The following is a 23,857-nucleotide window of genomic DNA, read 5'->3' as shown; positions in this document are numbered from 1 at the left end:
GCATTAAATTAATTCAAATCCATTTTGAAAGTATGGAATGTAATATTCCCATACATTCGTTTTTCATACTTCCCAAAAGACTCTTGTGTTACTTAATTTGGTGAAAATGGAGCAAATTGGAAAGTTGTTTAAACGGAAAAAAAAGCATGGCAACATTGTCGAAGCATGCATTTTAATAGGGACTGTGAGGAAATTGTTAGGAGTATCTATTTTTAATATAAAAAGTACTTCTGAAAATGTAATTACTTCTCAATTTACGTTTGTTGGATTTGTTTTCTTTACGCTGTGGCATTCACTTTATTTTTGTGCTATTTACAATGTGTACAGTTATGACCAAACTATATTGCGAGTTTTATATGATACACAGTTGAAACACTATGGAGATTTAGTAGAAAATATCGCAACTACGACGTACGTAATTTACGCAATGTGGAAGATATCGTTCGACCTCAGTGGAGCTACTAAACACATGCAGCAACTCGTTGATATAGACGAAGCGTTCAAAGAGCTGGGCGAAAATATAGATCATAGTAAAAGTTCTACTCCATCTTTCCTGATACCTGTAACACTCATTATTATGTGGGTCATACGTTCCTTCAGTATCTGGGTTTCGATAAGCCAAAGAATAGACAACATTCCGTACAGCAAGATATATCAAATATTATTCTCCGATTCCCTAGTTTTTGTAACAACACTGCACTATGGTGTTTACCTCTTCATAATCCGAGATAGATATAAGAGGATAAATGATGTGCTCAGGAAATTACAAAGAAGAGGCGAGAGCTTCTTTTTTGTGCGTATGAAAAATGGGGATAATAAAACGATCAGTATGCAAGACAGGGCTCTGTGCGAAATGGTAAACAAATGTGGGAAAATATATAGTATGCTGTACAAGGCCACAGAGATAGCTAATGATAAATTTGGTCTGGCATTGCTTCTAACACTGTCTGTTTGGCTTCTTATAATAATACTGTACCTTTATTATTTTATGGAAGCGACTGCAGCTGGTCTTTTTCATGAACTAGAACGATATATTCAGTTCTTGATATACGTGTTTTGGCAAACATTTTTTTCCATAGCTATGTTGTCTTCTAGCATTTACTTCTGTGAAGTTACTGTTAAAGAGGTATCTATATAAGTTTATGGAATTTGCATACATGTTTGTTGTTCAAGGACTGCTATCTTTAATATTGAATTTCAGGCTAAAGTAACTTCTTTCTTGGCGCATACTATGATTAATAGTAGGAATATTGATTCTTCTGTGAAAGAAGAGGTAAATATAATAGTTAAAACATTAAATTTATCTTATTTTTTATATCAATTTTTTTCTGAAAATAAGTTAATAAATTAATTATTCTTAGGCTTTGAAGCTCTCATTGCAAGTTATTCATCAAACACCAAAATTTACGGCACGCGGCATATTTCCTATAGAATACGTGCTTTTATTAGAGGTAATAACATTTCACATAAGTGGTAACCATAGAAATCTAAATAACAAGACACTAGAAGTCGTAAGCGTGCGTGACCTTGTCGCCACTCAGGTGATTTGCACATCACCAGTGCATTCGTCACTGTTCAGTTGCTCTGGAGACGTATGAGTGTATACATGGTGTGTTTCAGCAATTCCCATTGCGGAAATTCTTCCACAAGTTGTAATTATACTTATAAAGGAATAATATTTCATCGGAAAATATTTTTTTTTAGAAATAATGCCGTTTTTCCTTAAAATTATAGAATATTTACAAGTATTACGAGTGTCACCATAGTAATCGAAATAACAATGAATGACACAGTCGACCATTCTTATTATCACGTTTGTTCGTATTGGAGCAAAAAGTCTCATATACTTAGGGATGTTATTCTAAAATAAACCGTAAATTCGTGCGTTAAGATACATATTCAAATGCTTAATTTAATAGATAAGTTAGTTTTCACTAAAATCAAGCTGTCCAATAAAAGGCATAGTTTACTTGTGTGTACTGTTTAGCTTTCGGTTTGAATGTGTTGATTTTGGCGACAGCGGTTTTCATACGAATTATGACATTATAGCCCTTCTATGTGTCTTGTTATTTAGATTTCTATGGTGGTAACATACTTATCAATTTATCATTGATGTCATTCTTTTATTTCTTTCGAAAGTTCCTAATTTTGTGCTGAAGCCTGAAGTTAATATTCTGAAAAATATTTATTCTTCTTCAATCTATTTTTATGTTTCAGGGAACTCGTTCTGTCATCACCTTTCTGATTATCTTGCTCCAGTCTGTTACTCAAAAACATTAAGCTTTTTTTGGCAGGGATTATCACCGATGGATAAATCTTATTTCTAAACACAAGATTGTCAAGTCTCACTCTTCCTCTACTATCAATTATTTTGAATATGTTTGTTATTTTTTTTGTTCATAAACTTCATAAGGATTTTAGAAATTATAATCGGACATCACCACTTATTCAATCAATTAAAGATAACAGTCAAACATAAAAAAAGAAAATGTTTTATATTTGTACAAATACTAATCATAGCGTACCGGCAGCGTAGTATGGATTATGGTCTAAAATCTAAATGTTATAGGACCATGTGTATGAAACTCGATTCAATAAACATCATCGTAATTGTACAAGCTTTTTATTTTGACACCTTTGAATTACAAAAGAGAAAAATTGTTTGTCGTTTAGCTTTAGTTTATGCCAGAAATAAAGGCCTAATACAAAAATATCGGTGTCAGGGCTTAGAATAATTATCTCTGCACTGTCTTTGTGTTTGACAGAATGAAAAATATGGCAGAAAATTCTTGAATCAGCCTCTGTGTGATTAGATTTGGCATAAACTTGAAAATATACTCGCCATCTTTGGATGCTCCCCCCACTCCCCCATGCAACTATTTCACTGTACGAACTATTGAATCGTAAACAATGGACTATTGTTAATTATTTAAAATAATAATTTAAAAAATATATTCATGAGTTTTCAATCTTTAGTGGTTTAAAGTTAACTCAAAAATGGACCATTTTCGTAAATTTTCTAAAAAATCTTAGAGAAAGTGTAAGAAATGTTATAGTATGCTATATATTCGTGATCTACTCAATAAGCTCTTTCATTTGATACCCCACGCGGCATGTTTTGGGAATGTTTATTTTTTTCTTTGCGCCGCGCCGCTTGTATATGCCCCGCGCCTAAGGTAGAAGAAAATGTACAAAACTACTTGGAGATTCAATCACAATATTATTCTTCATAATATGCTCCGTCACTGCGGCCTAGTTTATAAGGTACGTACTTACCTATATAAAATAATATTTATAAATAGAAATAGACGTCATAATTGCTTTAAAAGGAAGGGCGAGTAATAAAAATACCTTCATCACCGCTATGATATGTCGTATAATATTTAATACTTTTGAGCAGGATATTTTGTGCTTCAAGTTTTTGTTTGCAATAAACAAACAACATATTTAACTAGTGTATTATATTAAACGACAAACAATTTTTCTCTTTTGTAATTCAAAGGTGTCAAAATAAAAAGCTTGTACAATTACGATGATGTTTATTGAATCGAGTTTCATACACATGGTCCTATAACATTTAGATTTTAGACCATAATCCATACTACGCTGCCGGTACGCTATGATTAGTATTTGTACAAATATAAAACATTTTCTTTTTTTATGTTTGACTGTTATCTTTAATTGATTGAATAAGTGGTGATGTCCGATTATAACTTCTAAAATCCTTATGAAGTTTATGAACAAAAAAAAATAACAAACATATTCAAAATAATTGATAGTAGAGGAAGAGTGAGACTTGACAATCTTGTGTTTAGAAATAAGATTTATCCATCGGTGATAATCCCTGCCAAAAAAAGCTTAATGTTTTTGAGTAACAGACTGGAGCAAGATAATCAGAAAGGTGAAGACAGAACGAGTTCCCTGAAACATAAAAATATTGAAAATATACTCGCCATCTTTGAATGCTCCCCCCACTCCCCCATGCAACTATTTAACTGTACGAACTATTGAATCGTAAACAATGGACTATTGTTAATTATTTAGAATAATAATTTAAAAAATATATTCATGAGTTTTCAATCTTTAGTGGTTTAAAGTTAACTCAAAAATGGAGCATTTTCGTAAATTTTCTAAAAAATCTTAGAGAAAGTGTAAGAAATGTTATAGTATGCTATATATTCGTGATCTACTCAATAAGCTCTTTCATTTGATACCCCACGCGGCATGTTTTGGGAATGTTTATTTTTTTCTTTGTATGCCATATTTAATTACCGGGGTGCGGGGAAGGGGACCACAAAACTGGTTGGCAACATCTGTCTATAGGATGTCTGGCATCTATACAATATATTATATCAGAAGTCAGATTTAGGTCCGTTATTTACGCAAACGAACATCTCCTTGGAGCCTGCTCTAGCGTGCGTCGGGTGCGCTATTGGCATTTTGTATGAAATAATTTTGGAAAGGCGGCGCAACCTTGGCACAACCGTGGCGTGCCGTCTCGACGCCTGTCCAAAATTCTTCAGAAGGACGTGGTGCAAAACAGATTCAAGAGGTGCGCTTATGGCACGCCCGCGCCCGCGCCGCTTGTGTTTGACCCGCGCCTTATTCATTCTTACGTATTTGTTACTGTAAAACCTCGAAGTCTAATAATCATACGATTTTTAAATAAAAGTTTTGTGTTCTTTATTTTCTTCGTTTCCCTTTGTTAGTACTACACGTGCGTTGTTTATTTTTGTCTGGGGAAATCATGCATTGGATACCCACAGCTCTTGAGGAACAAGCCGTAGGGTTTTTCGGACAACTCATCCTCGCACATTATTGGTGGAAAAATCACCCTTCGGCTGAACTTCGGAAAAGACGGGAAACTTCGGAAAAACGGTCGGTATAGCGGCAAAATACACGATGATAATATTATTTCTAGTCTATGGATTTTTTTAATGTTACTTTATTACCTTGGGCGGTTTTAAATAATAAATAAAAATACGGCAAACTCGTTACCCATATAGCAAATAAATAAATGCAAAGATTTATAGAAACATCAAATATCAATGTTTTCCTCACGAGTTAAGAGCGATACGATTTTAAGTGGCGCCTTAATTTTTTCACGACTCAGTTTTTCCCAATTTAGACTTTTAAAAGCTTTTAAAGCACTTAATTTACCAGCTCTATTTTGATTAAATTTCAATTTTTAAATTACTTTATATACAAAACTAATTAATCCCAAAGTTAATTTTTTATAACTTTATTTAAATACCATATATATACCTACCATAAATAGGCGGATATACCTACATCAAGGAGTGATAAACTTTCACGTTTACCGTATTTCCTATAGGTATAGTTTTTTGGTTCGCCATAAAACTACTTTTATAAATTAAAAATACCTAGCTGGTATGTGAACATAGAGTTTTAAGAATTCATCTATTTGAAAAAAAATGCGTCTGGAATTTTATTTTTTACGTACTCGGCATTTGCAAAACCATAATATACTCCTTTGAGCTTAGTATACCGACGGTGGGGACACCCTGAATAACATGTTATTATTATAAATTCTACAAGGAACTATGAAGGAACTGAAAGTAATATAAAAATGGTCAATCGTAAATAAATATTAAAGCTAACCATGTTTAATTCATTGCTTTGATATTTATTGCTATAATACCTATATCCTTGTATCAGATAGAATAGAAAGCATAATATTACAAAGAATAACATTAGCATGCTTCAATCGTTTGCAACCGCAAGATATGTTGATAATTAATAGGAAAAACATGTAGGTGCCTACTGCAGGTGGCTAGTATGTCACTCGTTCATACCGATCCTTCTCAGTGCACTGTGTAACTAGACCCGAGGTGACAACTCGTTTCCAGGTACTGAAGGTTGGGCTAGCGTTCCATGAACTCTTCGACCCCCACATCTATTACGACACAAGAATTAGTGCACGAACCGTACTCGATTACAGGAAAATGTCTATATAAAACGGCGCATTTTCATCATTGCGACACGCTAATACGCCGTGTGCATATGATTCTATTCAATTCGTAAAGTAACGAATGCAAAGATGATCCTACATTTGTTGGTCATTGTGGCTGTGCTGTGGACGGTACTTTTTAAGTTGAGGAGACGGCGAATGTACAAACTGGCGGCGCTGATACCTGGACCTGAAGAAGAGCTCCCAGTTATCGGTGTCGCTCACAGTTTCTTGGGAGACGCGGAAGGTGAGTCTTAATATAGGTAATCTTATGGAATATGTAATTGGCCGTTGATTTATTTGTAATTGATCTATCTGTAACATGCAATGTTTCAAGTAGGTACATGTGGCCATACAAGGCGAAAAATTAAAAGAGTCCACATTAAACTTGTAACAATAATTAAACTTGACAATCAACGTTTCTACCATGCAATGATTCGATCTTCGATATGTTTATCAAGCAATGCTAGTTTGAAAAATGTTTTACTAAAGTGAAAAAGGGTTAAATGTTAAAATTTGATTATTTTATGAAAGCTATAATTTCGACACCTTCGTATAATATTATATAGAGACTTTCTTTTATGTAGAGTCATAAATTACGGTTCTGTATTGTTATTACTTTTTTACAGATATTCTTTGTTGGTAGTTAGTTACCAATAGAGATAAAAAAAATGTTTAAAGATAAACATATATTTTTACATACATTTTTTTTATTTCATATAGTTTGTTTATTAATTTCTTTGAAAGCAATAATCGCAAGCTCGATCGATTTTAAATTACGAGCGAAGTCGGGGTAGACCGCTCGTTGGATGTAAAATAATTAATAGAACCTTATCTATAATATTAAATTTTAACTTTTTTTTAAATCACAAATTACAATTAAGATCAGTAATACCAGGCATTATATTATACAAGAATTACAATAACGTGAAATTTGTGCCGATCGATATTTTCCGTGAGATTGTAAACTGTATTTACTATTTAAGGATTAACTCTTTTAAACCTTATATTTTATTATTTACTCTACAATTTATCGAAGACGGTAACGATAACGTTACATCTCACGACGCGGTCACAGCCTGAAATTTTGAATAGGGTCTAGTTAAAACCAATTTGAAGTCCGTTAATTATCTTATATAGCATAATACCACAGAATAAACTAGTAGATAATACATAATTTATTGCCAACATAACAAATGGTTAGTTGACAATCAATTTTAAAACATAAGTATAGGCAATTTTCCCAAAGGCCAACAAGCACGATCTAATTTCTACCTACTGTAATTAAATTAATAAACTTAAAAAAACTTACAATTTTGCCGAATCTCGTTATAGATCGAGGGATTAAATATTAATGAACCGAAATAATGCTAGTGTAAAATGATAGTTAGTTTGCAATGGTTTTTACATTGACGCTAGAACAAACACCATTCATGTCTAAAATTATTTATTGCCTACTTGTCCGTAAAAAATCTGGTTTGAAAATCTTAACTAGAGTAAGGTCAATGTTAATAGCTAGATGTGTCGCGTTTTGTTTACAAATTTCTTATAATATTGTCGCGTCAACTAGTGTAGGAAAAAAATAATTATAATCGGATGTAATAAAATGTGTTTGTTGTATTGTTTATTTCTTCTATGAAAAAGCTCGTTGAGGAAAAATTGTTAATAAATCTTATGATGCAATTAATTTAAGTTACATAGCCGACAATAATAATTTTTAAAATAAAATGCAAGTTTGCTTTACTTCTACCTACAGGGCAAGGTACTAGTTATTATTCCGTGCTAAGGGTGATGTTTCGATACGGGTAGTAGTTTTTGTGATCAATTTAAAAATGTAATAAGAATTGAATTAGAAAGTTATTGTATTTATTTTAAAAATCAAAAACAGGTGGATTCTTCATGATTCTTCTAACTTAATGTAGTACACATTTTCATTTCGTTCAAAGTGTACATGAGTGTCAAATAAACCTAATAGCTAAAAGTACGTATCAGATTTCAGATATCATAACTATAAAGCCGTGACAACATTTAAATCTCGTTAATAAACCAACCAAGCAATCTTAGCTAAGCAAATCATATTATAATATTATTTTATTTTTTCCCTTGTATCGAAACCAGTATACACAGTACACACCCGCAATATACATTTAACGAAATCAAACGATTTTTTTTCAGTATTAAAATATAAGTATGTACCTATTGTTACTGTGTATTTTCAGGTATAATGTCAGCATTACAATACTATAGTTACGGAAGTATGCAACATGGCATAATTCGCGGATGGCTGGGTCATATTTTATATTTTCGTAAGTATATATTTTGTATATTTTATTATAGTACACATATCTTCTTCTTAATGTGTAAAAAAATAAAGGTACTGACTGATCTATCGGGCTGAAATTTGGCATGCAGATAGCCACTATCTTAGATTACAAAATAAAAGACAGATGGAGCGTTGCCGAACTAAACCGAATAATTTATCGTCATTTCCATAAAGCTATGTGTGCTGTCATTTCGCCGTTGCACTGTACGTACACGGTGCTTCTGTGTGGGTGTTATGTTACCAGATATTGAAAATTTTCCCAAAATTTTCCCCGACTACGGAAGAAAGAGGGTTATGTTTTTCGAGTGTAGGTATGTATGTATAATATTTCTTTGACACGCCGTGCAGTATAAACTGTTGGATCGATTTTGAGTTGTGACTTATGAGGTGTCATTGCAATCATCTGAATTATGAAGGTAGCTGTGGTGGTAGTGACGTAGGCTACATAAATTATTAGCAGTCATGTTTTAATTTTTATTTTAATATAAATTCGGGTTTTTGATATTATTTTATAATATTGTAAAAATTATTTTATCACCTATCTACTAAAGTTATACATGGACATAATAATTTTATTCAATTTTTATTAAATAAGTAAATTACATTAAATTTATTAAATAAATTACATTAAAAAAAGTTTTTATTTTTCAAAACATATGAATGCGAATAGCGGTAGGTTTTAGTCGAGAATGCGGGACATTTTATTTTCATCATATCCATCATGTGTTCACATGAATTAAATCGCAAGCGAAAACGACGCTTTTTATAAAAGTAACAAAAAAATGTATAATGCTTTTTAAAATAATCTAATAATGACCATGAACTTTTATTGCACTATACAAATAATCACATTCACGATCGAAAAATCCAACAGCACTACCCCGAATATCTTTTAACCATTTTACCCCTAAAAATGGCAAATTCATTTTCAAAATACTGGCAGCATACGTTGAAGTTTTGAATTCCTTCGTATTTGTAAAATTATTATTTGTATACAAAATTAAATAAGCCAAATAATCTACAGAAAATCTGTAAAACGATGTTTTATCTTTTTGTTTGTTTTCGGGAACAAGTTTTACAGCGTTTTAATATCACAAGACAGCATTTTTTTACTAAAATATCAAACCCCTTTTGACGTATTGCATTACACTAGAATCGCTATAGCACTAGCGGAGGAACGTATTCGTTTTTGATTTCGTATTTTCTTTGACAAGGGCGATGAATGATTGACATGCTCCATCTGTATTTTATTTTGTAATCTAAGGCCACTATGATGATGACACCGGACACCCGCTAAGAAAGGATTTTTTATAAATTATCAAGGGAATAAAATACGAAACGAAAATTTGTAGTATGAATTTATTTTGACTACTTGATAAATAAAATTTCACTACATTTATATACCATCCATACGCTTTATAAAGGGTTGAAATATAGCTCTGAATAAGTTGTTAGTTATGTTATATGTGCAATAATAGAGCTATTTATCTTTCATTGAATAACTCATAGTAATTTTACTACGTCTAATGAGTTATATAGTAGGTACCTACACGTGAAAATTTGTCTAAGTGTGGTGCTGGATTGTTAAAAGTAATCTCTCTATTATTTCTTGCTTTAATGTAATACGACAACTTTTGGATAGTTTGCAGCTCCGATATGATAATAAGCCGAAATACTTTACCATAAATTTAATAATCTCTGAACTAGAGATTTGACAATATATCTGAGTACCATAGGTAGTTTTTATTGATTATTCCAGGTTACTCCGAAACAAGGCAAATAACTACTTACCTAGTATATTTTATGTTGATTTTACGTCAATTCTAAGAAAAATTTATTTTTATATTGATAGTCATAGAAAAATAATAGTTTTGCATGCAATATAATGTCATATAAGGAAACCAGAAATATAATATATGCAATTAATCAGTTGTCGAGATGTCCGGATATTTCATAATATTATTGTTTGCAGTCGTAGTTGATCCTGTGGATTTAGAAATGGTGTTGAAGACATGTTTGGAAAAGGATGACTTGCATAGATTTATGAGAAAAGTCATCGGCTTTGGAGGAATTTTTGCACCAGGTTTGTATAATATTAGTAATTGCTTCAAAATATGTACTTTAGTTATTAGTACCTACCTAGTTGTTCTTTATTTTACGCCTGCGTGGTTATGTAGCAATATCGCAATGATGCATTTTGTATACGTTGATATTATTTTTATAAATTTAAACAAACTTAATTTAATAAGTTTTCCTTATCCTACTTTATATTAATTTATTAGTACTTTTTGTTTCTATTTTTGTGTACATGTATTAGAATTATTACTTTATTACACTAATATTAGAATTATTATAAATTAATATGCTTTAATGAGAAAATCATGTTAAAACTAACTCAAATATGGAGTAACCCGATTTAAGTGTGATAACATTTGAATAAGCCCATTATTTTATCAATGACTAGCGGTCCGCCCCGGCTTCGCTCGTGGTACATATGAGATATGAAAAATAGATGTTGGCCGATTCTCAGACTTACCCGATATGCACAGAAAATTTCATGAGAATCGGTCCACCCGTTTCGGAGGAGTATGCAGACTAACATTGTGACACGAGAATTTTATATAATACTAGCGGTCCGCCCCGGCTTCGCCCGTGGTACATATGAAAAATAGATGTTGGCCGATTCTCAGACTTACCCGATATGCACAGAAAATTTCATGAGAATCGGTTCACCCGTTTCGGAGGAGTATGCAGACTAAAATTGTGACACGAGAATTTTATATATAAGATAAGATAATTCGATAAATGAGCAAATATTCCCATTTTACTCGTGGCCTAGGTATATATATGGCAATTATAAATACATAGATAATCTGGATTTCTCACTTTCAGAAGTAAAGTGATACTTATGGACATGTTAATAAGCATAAATATCCACCACGGCATGCGGAAACATTCAAGGGCAAGAAGGTCTCCTATAAAATAAAATATCGGAAAACAATTACATGAGAAATAATTATAGGATTTTTATCTTATTTTATGCACTGTTTATTCGTACTAGTTGGCAATATGCTGGGTTTTTCAAGGCTGATGTTTCCCTATAAAAATCAAATTTTTATCTACTGACTGGAATTTTAAATATGGGAACATGTGATATCACATTTTGGTTTTATTCGTTAGTTGAGAAGAGAAATAACCGTGTCGAAAATAGGTCTAAATATATTAAATAAAATAGATGATCTTTAGTACTTAGAATCTTGTAAGCGTAAGACAAAGAATGCAATTTTATTAATTGCTTCAAAATTGCGACTCATTATTCCCTTGAAAATTACTCTTGAAGCTACATCATAAACAAAATCTTTTAGAGTAAGATTGATTAGTTTAAATTATAATGAATGTAACGTTCTATAATAATAGCACAATGCTGGATAGTCTATTTTATGTAGGTTACGCAGCAGTAGATGAATTAAATCTACATAATGTTTTTTGCATTCATCATCCACAACCATAAATAGTAATGCTTCTAATTACAATAGCACAAATAGATTACTTAATTTGATCGATACAATTAACCTGTTCATCAATGCACAACAGAATTAAGACTCCATAATATTTTCTACGTACTCTCGTAATTAATTCATTAAAGATAGAAGATAATAATTCGAGGACTCGATTGTCTCTACTGTATATTTTTCTAGGAATTAAATTAGGTTCTATCACGGGCTTTATGTTCTTAAAAATGAAGTTAGTTGTTCATCATCACTACATAGTATAAAACAAAGTCGCTTTCCCTGTCCCTATGTCCCTATGTCCCTTTGTACGCTTAAATCTTTGAAACTACGCAACGGATTTTGATGCGGTTTTTTTTAATAGATAGAGTGATTCAAGAGGAAGGTTTATATGTATAATAACATCCATTAAATAGTGGAGAAATACTGTTATTTTTGAGGTTTCTAATGTGATGTCGTAAAAAATTACATTTTTTCCGCTTAAATTGCAAACGCAGGCTGAACCCTACGAGTTTTATCAAAATAATGTACTAAGTATTATAGACATTAAAAAGGTCTACAGAAAAGTCCGCGATGGTATATGTCTATCTCTTATGGATAACTTTTTTGTCATTTACTTTTTACGACAAATAATGGCTAATTTTCGATGCGATTTTAACCAATACAGCATTAATCCTTAACCAATTAAATACCTTGAATACATTGTTCATTTAATATAGATCTATATGGCCCTTTACACCGTATGATTTAAGTGAATATTTTCGAAGATATTACAGATTTAAAAATTGCGGGACGTAGCGTTTGAAGCGCTACAGGCCGGCCGCCCGGCTATCTATTTTATACCCGTGCGAAGCCGGAGCGGGCGACGCTATGTTTTTATATACAACGTTCACAGTTTTTCTGTAGTGTATTTAGTATCACTATCAGCATTGCACCCGTGCGAAGCCGGGGCGGGTCGCTAGTCTTATATATAAAAATGAATCGCAAAATGTGTTGGTAAGCGCATAACTCGAGAACGGCTGAACCGATTTCGATAATTCTTTTTTTATTATATTCCTTGAAGTACGAGGATGGTTCTTATGTAGAGAAAACGTAAACATGTATCACGGGCGAAGCCGGGGCGGACCGCTAGTTTCTTATAAAATTAAATTTGATTTATCTTTGCTTCCCGCAGTTGCATTCACTGCAGTGTGACGATGCATAATGCCTATAATTTAATACCTATTGTTATTGTATTTTAATATCCGTTTTTCCTTAGAATAAAAATATACGATTAATTTAATTGATTACAATTTACATAAACAGTCACAAGAAACCAGTAATTATGATGGTATGATATAATGCGGTTATGGGGAGCAGTTACGACTTGACCTAACCTTATGTTAACGTATCATTACGAGTTGTTATTTAATAGAAGTTATTTCAATTAGCAATGTGAGGGCATGTTGGGATTTAATGAGAATAATGATGATAATGACATACAAATGAACGTTAAGCTAAAACTGAGGTTTTACATAGATTAAATGAATCTTTATTACCCCTCAAATTATAGTATTAGAGTTGTGTGTGAAGTCCCATGTCCCCTAGTGTATGCGGCAGATGCATTATACATCTGTTTCACTGATCGGTTTTCTTTAGGGACAAGTAGGTGATCAGCCTTCTGTGCCCTGCCAGACCGAGAAATTTCTTTTTTCTTTGTCTCCACCGGGAGTCGAACCCAGGAGCCCTCGGTTCTACGCTCACGCGTCAACCACTTTACCAAGGAGGCGGTCATAGTATTAAAGTTACGTTATTAAATGTTAGAAAAATTCATTCATCACCTTAAGGTGATGTATGAATTTTTCTAACATTTACGGCCCTTTTTAAACCTTCGTAATTTTTATATTATTAAAGTTGTCGTGATGAAAATTCTTGACAAGAAAGTTCAATAGTAACACAATACGTCTACCGTTTTAGAAACATGATTCCATGATATTTTCTCGATAGAAAAAAAATACAAAGTTCTCATTGTTATTTTTTTTTAATCTCTGGCATCTTCATAATAACAAACGTAAAGTTACGACTTTTTGGATATTAACTATAAAATATACAACCTATACGTCTACCGATTTAGAATTTTGAAATATGCGATGGTTTTGAAATAAACAAGAAATACTTGAAATTAGCGCGCGACCAGCCAATATAGCGAGAGCCGCCCTGTACCTTCCTACCCCGATCGCTGCACGAGTCATTCCCGCTACGGCCGTCACACGGGGAACTTGTGTCGCTCGCACAATCGTAAAAAAGGGTGACAACACGATAAGACAAAATGAGACAAATGGGGACAATAAAGAAAATAAGAAGAAGAAACATAAAGGTTGGAGGAAAAAGAATGCTTACAATTGGAACAAATTAATGAAGTAAGTTGGTTTTATTTTAAATTTGATGATAATTGTATTATAGACGATGTTTGATATGTACCCCTGTTTTAAATACATAACGAATGTGTAAGATTTTTTCATTTATAGCATAGATAATCTTTTCAGAAATCCGGAATCCAGAAGGAAAATAAACCCACTGATTGTTCACAATGTGAACCCACTCCTTCGTAAGTACCTTTATTCAGTCAAAAATGTATGTTATCAACGCTCTACTGGTTTTATCGCATGATTCCATTTTTAGCAAAAAGCAACAAAGTGCAAAGAAATAAAAAATCATGGTGAACTTAGTGGAAGTATGGTGGACGTAATATGGAACAGGAGCTCATTGGAGTAGTATTATATTTAAAAAAAATACGAAAAAATTTCAAGAATTACATTTCTTAGTAGGTGGTAGATAAGTATGTTGTATAAAGAATTTGATGTTGATATTTATTTCATTTATACTTACTACACCTGTGCGGGAAATTGCTTAGTACTAAAACAGGTTTATATTCATATTTACATAGTATGTAATGTGAGTTTTCATTTCGAAAAATTTAGAGTAAGTATATTAAATTGAGTTCCTGGGTGATCTGGAAACACAATTGGGCCCGGAAGATGGCGCTGCAGTCACTCCTCCTAATCACATGAACCGATTTGGGTGAATATTTGTGTGCACATTTCATTGTTGTGGGATGATTGGTTGATTCGTTTTCACATTAGCTAATATTATGTATTTTTGTTGTTAGAAAGTAAACTTAATTTAATGTTTATAATACATTATTATTGGTATAAATAAGCCAGTGTTCGTCTCACATTGCTGTACCTACCTACCTACCCTACCTTCTGGCTATTTTATTTTGATTATTTGTAATGAATAATTACAATTATAATAGAGAGCAAAAAATAAATACATGCGTCAATATATTTAGTGTTTTTTTTTTAAACAATTTTTTTATTTAAAAAAATATCATTCCGACCGCGGCTTTGCCCGCGTGGAATTAGGTTATATCGTGAATCCTGTTTTATCCCACAGAAGTGTTCAGTTCGGATAAAAAGTATCCTATGTGTAAATCCAGGCAATTAGCTATATTTTATCAAAATTGGTAACTAATGTAGTCTTGACGTGATTAAGTAACAACTAAAAAAATATACAAATTAACATCCAAAGTTTCGCATCAGTTTTACTGTATTAGTGATATCTTCCACTCTTGACTTTGACTGAGAAGAATTAGGGTTTATAACTTCTTTCAGAAATAGTACCTTTCATTTCTGGGCATGATGTAATATCTACGTCAGCATCAAATTCTATCTAAATCAATTCAGTAGTCCGCGTTATTGAGTACCATTTCATTTTTTCAGAGTAACTATATTTTTTGTTATTTTAAAGATTATTTATAACCTGTATTATTTTGTAATAAAGTAAACATTACGAAATAATAATAATTATTAATAATGTCTAAGTAGTTGTTAAAAAGAAGATTATTTGTTTATAAGCAAGAAAATAAAACCAATAAATCAACAATTAAATATATGTATAACAATATTATAACTGTATGACGACTCCATACATGTTTGTCCCGAGTCGGCCAGCGGCAGCGCGGCGAGTTTGCAAGAATGACTTCGCGCACACCCGCGTTCGCGATAGCGAGCTATTAGACTCCGCCCGCCAAGCAGTGGATTTTTTTTGTGTATCGTCTTAATTCATTCTGAATGTATTTACTACAATACTTCAATCTTTTATATTTCAAATAATTATTTGTATACATATTTTGTAATTAAAGTATTATTATATATTTAATAAAGTATACTATGCAGTTGATGTCAAGTGGTCACCACCACCCATAATAACTGGTGTTCACCGCCGCCGTTATACTGGTGTTTCGCCCGCCTTTTAACAATAAACATATGATTATATTATTAAAACTGAGTATGATAAGTTATATTTTTATAATGAGTTTTATAATTACGATATGTGCAATGTCTATATTTTTATAGTTTCAATATGGAGACGAAGACGCAAGATATTAATGCCGGCGTTTAGTCCGAAAATTGTGGAGAAATTCGTAGAAGTATTTTCCGAGCAAAGTGAGAAGTTATCTAAGAGGCTGGCGGATTCTGCAAGCGGGGAAGATTTTAGCATTTGGCCGTTCTTATCGTCGTATACCCTTGACTCGGTTTGTGGTAAGTAGTTTAAAATAATTGAATATAATGTTGAAAAAAGTAAACTCAATAGAGACAATGTTATAGTTTTTGATTCTATACAGGACATACATACGAATATTACTTTTTATTTATTATATAGAGTACCTATAAGAAAATTCCTTTCGTTCATTTTTACGTTATTAGGAATCGAGGGATCAAAGAACGTAGACTGAGATACAATGACCTCTCATTGACATTGCATTGACTTCAGGATTTTCTAAACGCTGCAGTCCTTGACATTTGGAAAGTTTTTTTAAAATACATTTTAACGAATAACTTTAAAAAATTAAAATCGTTGCCTTTCTAGTAAATCAGTAATCCATTCAAATTTTGTTAAAATAATCTTTTCCTCCTTTATACAATTCAGTTATAAGATTCCACGTCGAGTTCATTTTATTTATTTGTTAATTATTCATATATTTATTTATTTCTTGTACTATTTTTGAGTAAACAAGTTATACAACTTGCAACAAAAATGTTGAGTAGGTACATAATTTTGAGTAAACAACTTATATGCAGGTGCAATAATTTAATTCTGATAAACAGAAAACTTCACTTTACAATTATTATATTCTTGATTCCAATTATTACATTTTTTTATGACGCGAGTATAAGTATGTGTTTTTAATTTAACAGAAACGGCAATGGGAGTTAAAATGGGTGCGCAAGAAAATCCAAATTCTCCGTTCTTAGCCTCTATGAATGCTTTGCTGAACGTTGTTTGCGAGAGGATATTTCATCTGTGGTTGCAACCAGACTGGATCTTCAAACTTTTCCCACAGTACAATATACATCAAGACTGCATTGGTGTCCTACACGGTTTTACTGATGAGGTTTGTATAATAAAACTTAGGAATTTATTACCTTTTTTAAGCTATCTTTGACTATTTTAGTAAAAAGTATCGTAGAAATTGAAGTCAAAGTTAGATGCGTATTTCTTTTCTTACATTAAAATTAATTAAACCAAATTTGACCTTTACAACAACAATAGAATTGTTTAAAGTCAAATTAATCTGTTTTAAAAACTACCATACCTAATTTTATATTAAAAATCAAAATTAAAAAACAATAAAAATAAGTTGAAATATTATTATGTATTTTAAATGCATTAATTAAAATAATTTTGTCCGGTACGCTGCAGGTTATTCAAAAAAAGCGGGAAGAATTGAAAAATGAGCAACGATCACAACCCGAAGTCGACAAACAATTTGGTAAGATTTCTTTGTTGTAGTAACGAAAATTGCATTAGAAAAAGTCCAGCTTATGATTTTCTTCATTAAGTAGTTAAGAAATTTCATAGAACTGAAACTAAAAAACAAAACTGGTTTTGGTTGATATACCCGTTGGAGACATGTGAAAAATTATGTTTTGAAGGTTAATCAGATAGTAGAATCTATTTAATTGACACAAAATAGGTGAGCTACATACAAATCTATAAAATAATTCCAGATCTTCAAGACTACAGAACAAAGAGTTTTTTGGATATGTTGATCAGTTTGTCGGGTGGAGAGAGGGGCTACAACAATGAGGAACTTCGGGAGGAAGTACTAACATTAACCATTGCTGGGACCGATACATCGGCCGTTGCTATTGGAAACACATTGAAAATATTGGGGAAATACCCCAAAATCCAAGAGAAATTGTACGCTGAGTAAGTGACATGATTTTCTTTGCAAATAGAATAGGTTAGAACTTAAAACTTAATAATAGAGATAAAAAATGTTTTATCATAAATTAGAATAAAGAATAATTCGAAGGAAATGTAGATACTGCTTTGTATAAAATTAAAAAAAACTAGATGTAAGCAGAGCCCCACGGAGCAAGAAGCCTCGCGTAGCAATTACCGCAAGAGGTTGTATGCTCTGAATGGACCCGCCAATTGAAAATAATAATGCATAAACTGACATTTTAATCTATGTGATAGTGATATATTATGTATGATAAAATATTAATACTCATGTTTAGTAATGTTCTTAATTTCAGACTAATGGAAGTATTTGGCGAAACAAAACGACCGCTAGTCAAAGAAGATTACACCAAATTGAAGTACTTAGATAGAGTAGTCAAGGAGACACTTAGATTATTCCCACCTGTACCTTTTATTATAAGAAAAGTATTAACGGACACCAAATTGCGTAAGTTAACTTAATTTTTTTCTCCAAATTAATACGTTTTTTGTTAAATTTAAGCAATTAAATTAGGATTTTCATCGTAAAAACTGAGGTCTATAAATAAAATCGGATTAAAAAACATTACGTTTATATGCTAATTTTAACTTATTACAAAAATTATTAAATATTTTTACATATTGAGGTATTATTTTTTAACATAAAAAATTGATTAATTGGCAAGGACATTTTTGTCACCACTGATACAATGCTACGCTTTATAGAATAATTATTATTAATTATTAAAGTGAAACTTCTTTATCGGGGTTGGAAAAAATTTTAGTGTAACATTTTTTCGTTACGCGTGACATTTTTCCGTTACGCGCCATCTTTTTCTTATCCCTACCACGCGTGATTCGACGTATTTTTGTAAAGTTGCATATAGTAAATTATTTTTTGAAAAATAAGGTCAGAAGTTTCACTTCTTACCTGTGTACACTAGTACACGCACACATTTTTTTTTCATTAATGTGTCATTGTGATAATTATAGACCGTTGGCAGCTTATTTAAATTATGATGTAAAAAAGGTTAAGCTTAACTACTTACGAGATTAATTGCCTTGAAAATCTTTATGTAATTCAGTTCTGGATGCACTCTTTTAGTTTTTATGAAGATATACGCGTGTTCGATTTGTTTATGTATTATAATCAGTTTTGAATAGGAACCACTCTTCAACTCTTAAATTTAATACATATTTTAAAATTATATAGATTATTGATATAAAAAAGTACGTGTGTGCCACGAACACGTATCAGAAGTGAAACTTCTTTGGCATGATTCAAAAATACCTCCATGACGTGGCGGTGTTGCCATGACGCGACCTTTAAATTTTACTCTCAATGCGCCGAAAGAAGTTTCACTTCTAAAAGTAAACCTCCTGGTTTACTTTTTCTTCGTTGTTACAGGCAGGTAGTTAAGATTGTTCTAGCAAATAATCTGCTTGACCAATACTTATGTAAATGTGATATTACCTTTACAGCTTCTGGCCACGTTTTGCCCGCTGGTTCTGGGGTGGTAGTGTCCATATGGGGCGCTCACAGAGATCCTAAATATTGGGGTCCTGATGCAGAGAATTTTGATCCTGACAGATTTCTTCCGGAGCGGTTCAATTTGGTCAACTCTTGCAGTTTCATGCCTTTCAGTAATGGACCTAGGAACTGTTTAGGTGAGTTGACATAATCCTGTACTTGATATAGAAGAAGTTTAAGAAACATGTTTACTCAATCAAAATGTATGGAATCTCCTAACTTGACAATAATATACGGTGCCTTTGTTCTATAGAAAGTTTACGATACTGTTTTTTTCAGGATACCAATACGCTCTGATGTCTGTAAAGGCTGCAGTGTCAGCGATTGTCAAAAACTACAAAGTAGTGGGCTTAGAAGAGACCAGTCCCGCTCCCAAGATGAGGGTCAAATTAGAAATAATGATGAAAGCAGTGGATGGATACCAGATTTCATTAGAAAAACGAACATCTTAATAATCTCGATATTTATAAAGAAAGAAACGTATACAATATAACTATAGTGAAAACAATTGCATAAATGTGAATTATATAACTATTTCTTGTTGATATCGTTAATGGTCTTGGAAACCACTTTTTTTGTCTATTCAATGTAAAAGTAAATAAACGCTGCTAAAGGCCGATTAAGAAGAGCTGGAACGTCAACACGTGCGCGGCGTGTCGTCATACTGCATACGCATTATGAAAAGTCTGCACGTCTCTCTCGCGCGCAAACTAGCTTATGAGGGTGAAGGGGACAATAATTATTGTTTTTATTTTGCAATTGTTTATAAATACAGGGTGATATAATTTAAACAAAGACGTTAGGTATACTACTAACTATATTCGACGAGATACTTCGCGGCACGCGGATTATAATATTTTTTTTTACTTTATCTAGGTTAAATTATGTAATAATTTTAATAAGTTTTGTAAGCAAAATGTAAACGCCGTAAGTTAAAATTTTCATACATAGCTGAACAATACAGCTTTTATTGTAATGTAGCCTTATCTCTTACGTGCTAGGGTTACGCTTGTCTTGTTTCTTGGGAGTGAGCGCACGTGTTATTTGTATTGTTTTTATCGTTATTTAGAATAGTTAGTGTTCATCAATTGAGTTACTTTTAAATTATAATTTTACATATAAATTATGAGAGCTTTCATAATTATATTTGTATATATATTTATCTACAACGCACCCATTTAACAATTCAAGTCTACACTTAAACTAGAGTCGCATTTATTTTTGAACATACGGTATAGTAAAATTGCATAAGTGTGAGTACTGTGAACATGCCAGCTTTCCTTAATCGACCTGTATAATTGGCGACGAATGTCTTTTATTATTTTATATGAAGACTGTTATCAATTACCTACATGCAGAACAGAACATTTGCTTGTTGTTTATATGTTATACAGTTTATTAGTATACTAGTATAGTTAGTTTTATTAATGTACCTAAAATAATAAATTTGTAAATATTTATTTTATTTTTTATTTTTTACCATCCTTCCCAAATTCTTTGGAATCTGAATTCGAAAGTTTTTATACATTTTACGTCTGGGTTAAGGGCCATAACCAATTTATTTTTCCATTTCTACAAGTCACACCATTTTATTTTTAACCGACTTCAAAATAAAAGGAGGAGGTTATCAATTCAGCCGGTATACTTTTTTTTTCATTTCCCTTGTGTAATGTATGTATCTGTACTGAACTGATATGATAAATTTGAAGAGTTGCAAGCACGTTGCAAGCTTAGATCGTTAGGGTAATTTATAGGGATGAAATCTCTTTAACAAACTTGATAAAATAAATAAAGGGAAAGACATGAAATGTCGAAAATAAATGCAATGGGTCAAGTTAAATCACTTTTACTCAAAGAACCATATTCTGTTTACTGATGTTAGTAATCAATAATTATAATTAATGTAATTTATAGATTAAAATGACGAATTCATATGTACTACTTAGACATTATCAGCCGTACAAATAAACGAGTTATAACATTTTATGAAAAGAATAAACTAAGAATAAGGAAAAATCATACAAATAAACACGTAATAAATGAAACCTAGTATAACTTCGTAATAAGTATTCATACTAATGCTATTTCGTCCTTATTCCGGCTACCACCCTAGTATAAGTCTGACATAACTGAGTTATAAGCTATATTTTAATACATTGTGCTGTGTTTTACAAGTTTTAGAACCAATTTTAAATCTAAATTTGAGATAATAGCAATGAGAGTAATACGAGAAGTAGAAAAAGTTGAGCAAATTAATAATTTTATTACGTACCTATTGAAATTGAAAATTTTATATGAAATGTCAAAATATACGAAATTATGAAAAACCCTTTTGATATTTATAATGATTTATTTATTTACGACATGCGCCAAACCATACATACGAACGAAAGTTTATATTATCACAATAATATAAACTTTCGTTGAAAATATAAATCTTCTAAGCCTGGAGTTGTACATGTTTTGAGTACCAGTTATTTGGCAACTCTCTATCTAAAGGTGGGTTTATCTTCTGTTCTCCAGATATTGGATAGCATTCTATTTCATTTGCTTGCATATTTAATGATATATTTAAATTATTTCAAATCAATATTTAAAAAATAAATAAACAGAACATCGTATGATGAAACTTCACAACAAATTCGACGAAGTCAAACGAGCGTCAAAATGACAGCACCAAGGCTTAACCGTAGACAATTTCAATGTTTTTCATAATTTTGTGAATGAATTGCTACGTTGCCGCTTCGCGCCTATTGCATAGCGTGAGCATAGTTACATCGACGTTATTCCAAATTTATTTGTAAGAAATTATGACATCCTTATTCTTTATTTATTCTTATCATATCTATTCATTGCATAAGGTTTGAATAAGCAAGTTTTTATTTGTACGGCTGTATGACGATTGAAATGTGCACGTTTATGTAATACATAATGCTTTGTAAATATTTTTAGATTTCACGCTGTATAAGCTATTGATGATAAAAGTTTCTTGGAGAGTTTTCATCCTTTACCCTAAGGATCGATAAAATAAAAGTACAACATATCATTTTAACAGATTTTAATCGGTTCAATGCCCGGGTTTGACAAACGAATTTTCGTAAATCTTCAAATGCAGTTTTCATTATTTTTAAACAATGATATAATAATATTACTTTTGAGTAAAACTTTCTATCTACAGTATTAAAAGTAGGTGCTTTTCTTCAAGTAGTATTAGGTACGAAATTCCACTCTGTATATATAAATTATTATCTTTTGACTTTTCGAAGAAATATAAATAAACATTAACCTAGTTATTATTTAATATTTTGTATGTATGAATACTATTTAATTGCATTTTTGAATTTATAATAATTATTGTGGAGCTATATATTTAAGGTAACTTTTTATTTAGATTATGGATATTTGCTACATAAATTATACATGTTATAAGTATTTTGTTTTACAGCCGTACAAATAAACGAGTTATAACATTTTATGCAAAGAATAAACTAAGAATATGGAAAAATCATACAAATAAACAGGAAATAAATGTAACCTAGTATAACTTCGTAATAAGTATTCATACTAATGCTATTCCGTCCTTATTACGGCTACCACCCTAGTATAAGTCTGACATAACCGAGTTATAACATAATATATTTTAGTACATTGTGCTGTGTTTTACAAGTTTTAGAAGCAATTTTCAATCTAAATTTGAGATAATAGCAATGAGAGTAATACGAGAAGTAGAAAAAGTTGAGCAAATTAATAATTTCATTACGTACCTATTGAAATGGAAAATTTTGTATGAAATGTCAAAATATACGAAATTATGAAAAACCCTTTTGATATTTATAATGATTTATTTATTTACAACATGCGCCAAACCATACATACATAAAACTTATTTCTAAACTTATCACAATAATATACACTTTCGTTGAAAATATAAATCTTCTAAGCCTGGAGTTGTATGTTTTGAGTACCAGTTATTTGGCAACTCTCTATCTCAAGGTGGGTTTATCTTCTGTTCTCCAGATATTGGATAGCGTTATCTATCATTTGCTTGCATATTTAATGATATATTTAAATTATTTCCAATAAATATTTAAAAAATAAATAAACAGAACATCGTATGATGAAACTTCACAACAAATTCGACGAAGTCAAACAAGCGTCAGCAAAATGACAGCATCAAGGCTTAACCGTATCGTATAGGAGCTACCGACGTTGACAAGTGAGAATTTTAGTATAGTTGGTTCTTTGATATACTG

At 31.6% G+C, this 23,857-nt stretch overlaps 2 protein-coding genes and 2 long non-coding RNA genes across 5 annotated transcripts; all 4 read left to right on the top strand.

The window, feature by feature from the left end:
- The first annotated feature begins 58 nt into the window (after positions 1–58).
- Positions 59–2,438, top strand: LOC149484763 (putative gustatory receptor 28b). Of its 2 annotated transcripts, XM_089701024.1 has the most exons (4): positions 61–1,126; positions 1,202–1,273; positions 1,362–1,451; positions 2,218–2,438. In XM_089701024.1, exons 1-4 carry the CDS (start codon positions 107–109, stop codon positions 2,278–2,280), a joined length of 1,245 nt encoding a protein of 414 aa, XP_089557150.1. In that variant the 5' UTR covers positions 61–106; the 3' UTR covers positions 2,281–2,438. The 2 variants fall into 2 exon arrangements, with proteins under 2 accessions (XP_089557151.1, XP_089557150.1); XM_089701025.1 differs by lacking the exon at positions 1,362–1,451 and having other exon boundaries at positions 59–1,126.
- A 3,419-nt stretch (positions 2,439–5,857) lies between these two features.
- LOC149484761 (cytochrome P450 4c3-like) lies at positions 5,858–20,390 on the top strand. The gene is made up of 10 exons (XM_089701023.1): positions 5,858–6,218; positions 8,191–8,277; positions 10,267–10,377; positions 16,201–16,386; positions 17,044–17,240; positions 17,549–17,618; positions 17,857–18,058; positions 18,391–18,542; positions 19,556–19,741; positions 19,884–20,390. Exons 1-10 carry the CDS (start codon positions 6,062–6,064, stop codon positions 20,054–20,056), a joined length of 1,521 nt encoding a protein of 506 aa, XP_089557149.1. The 5' UTR covers positions 5,858–6,061; the 3' UTR covers positions 20,057–20,390.
- Positions 13,668–15,041, top strand: LOC149484762 (uncharacterized). The gene is made up of 3 exons (XR_016316302.1): positions 13,668–14,202; positions 14,329–14,390; positions 14,465–15,041. It is a non-coding gene; the product is annotated as an uncharacterized LOC149484762 (long non-coding RNA).
- Positions 20,391–22,007: 1,617 nt separating the features above from the next.
- Positions 22,008–22,513, top strand: LOC149484760 (uncharacterized). Its single transcript, XR_016316240.1, has 2 exons — positions 22,008–22,077; positions 22,279–22,513. It is a non-coding gene; the product is annotated as an uncharacterized LOC149484760 (long non-coding RNA).
- Positions 22,514–23,857: the final 1,344 nt, after the last annotated feature.

Source organism: Colias philodice, chromosome 11 (genome assembly GCF_061535455.1).
Source record: "Colias philodice isolate Cphi_HAF_F1 chromosome 11, ilColPhil1 Martin Lab GWU primary, whole genome shotgun sequence".
Lineage (NCBI taxonomy): Eukaryota > Metazoa > Arthropoda > Insecta > Lepidoptera > Pieridae > Colias > Colias philodice.
This window is presented reverse-complemented; position numbering and strand designations above follow the sequence as displayed.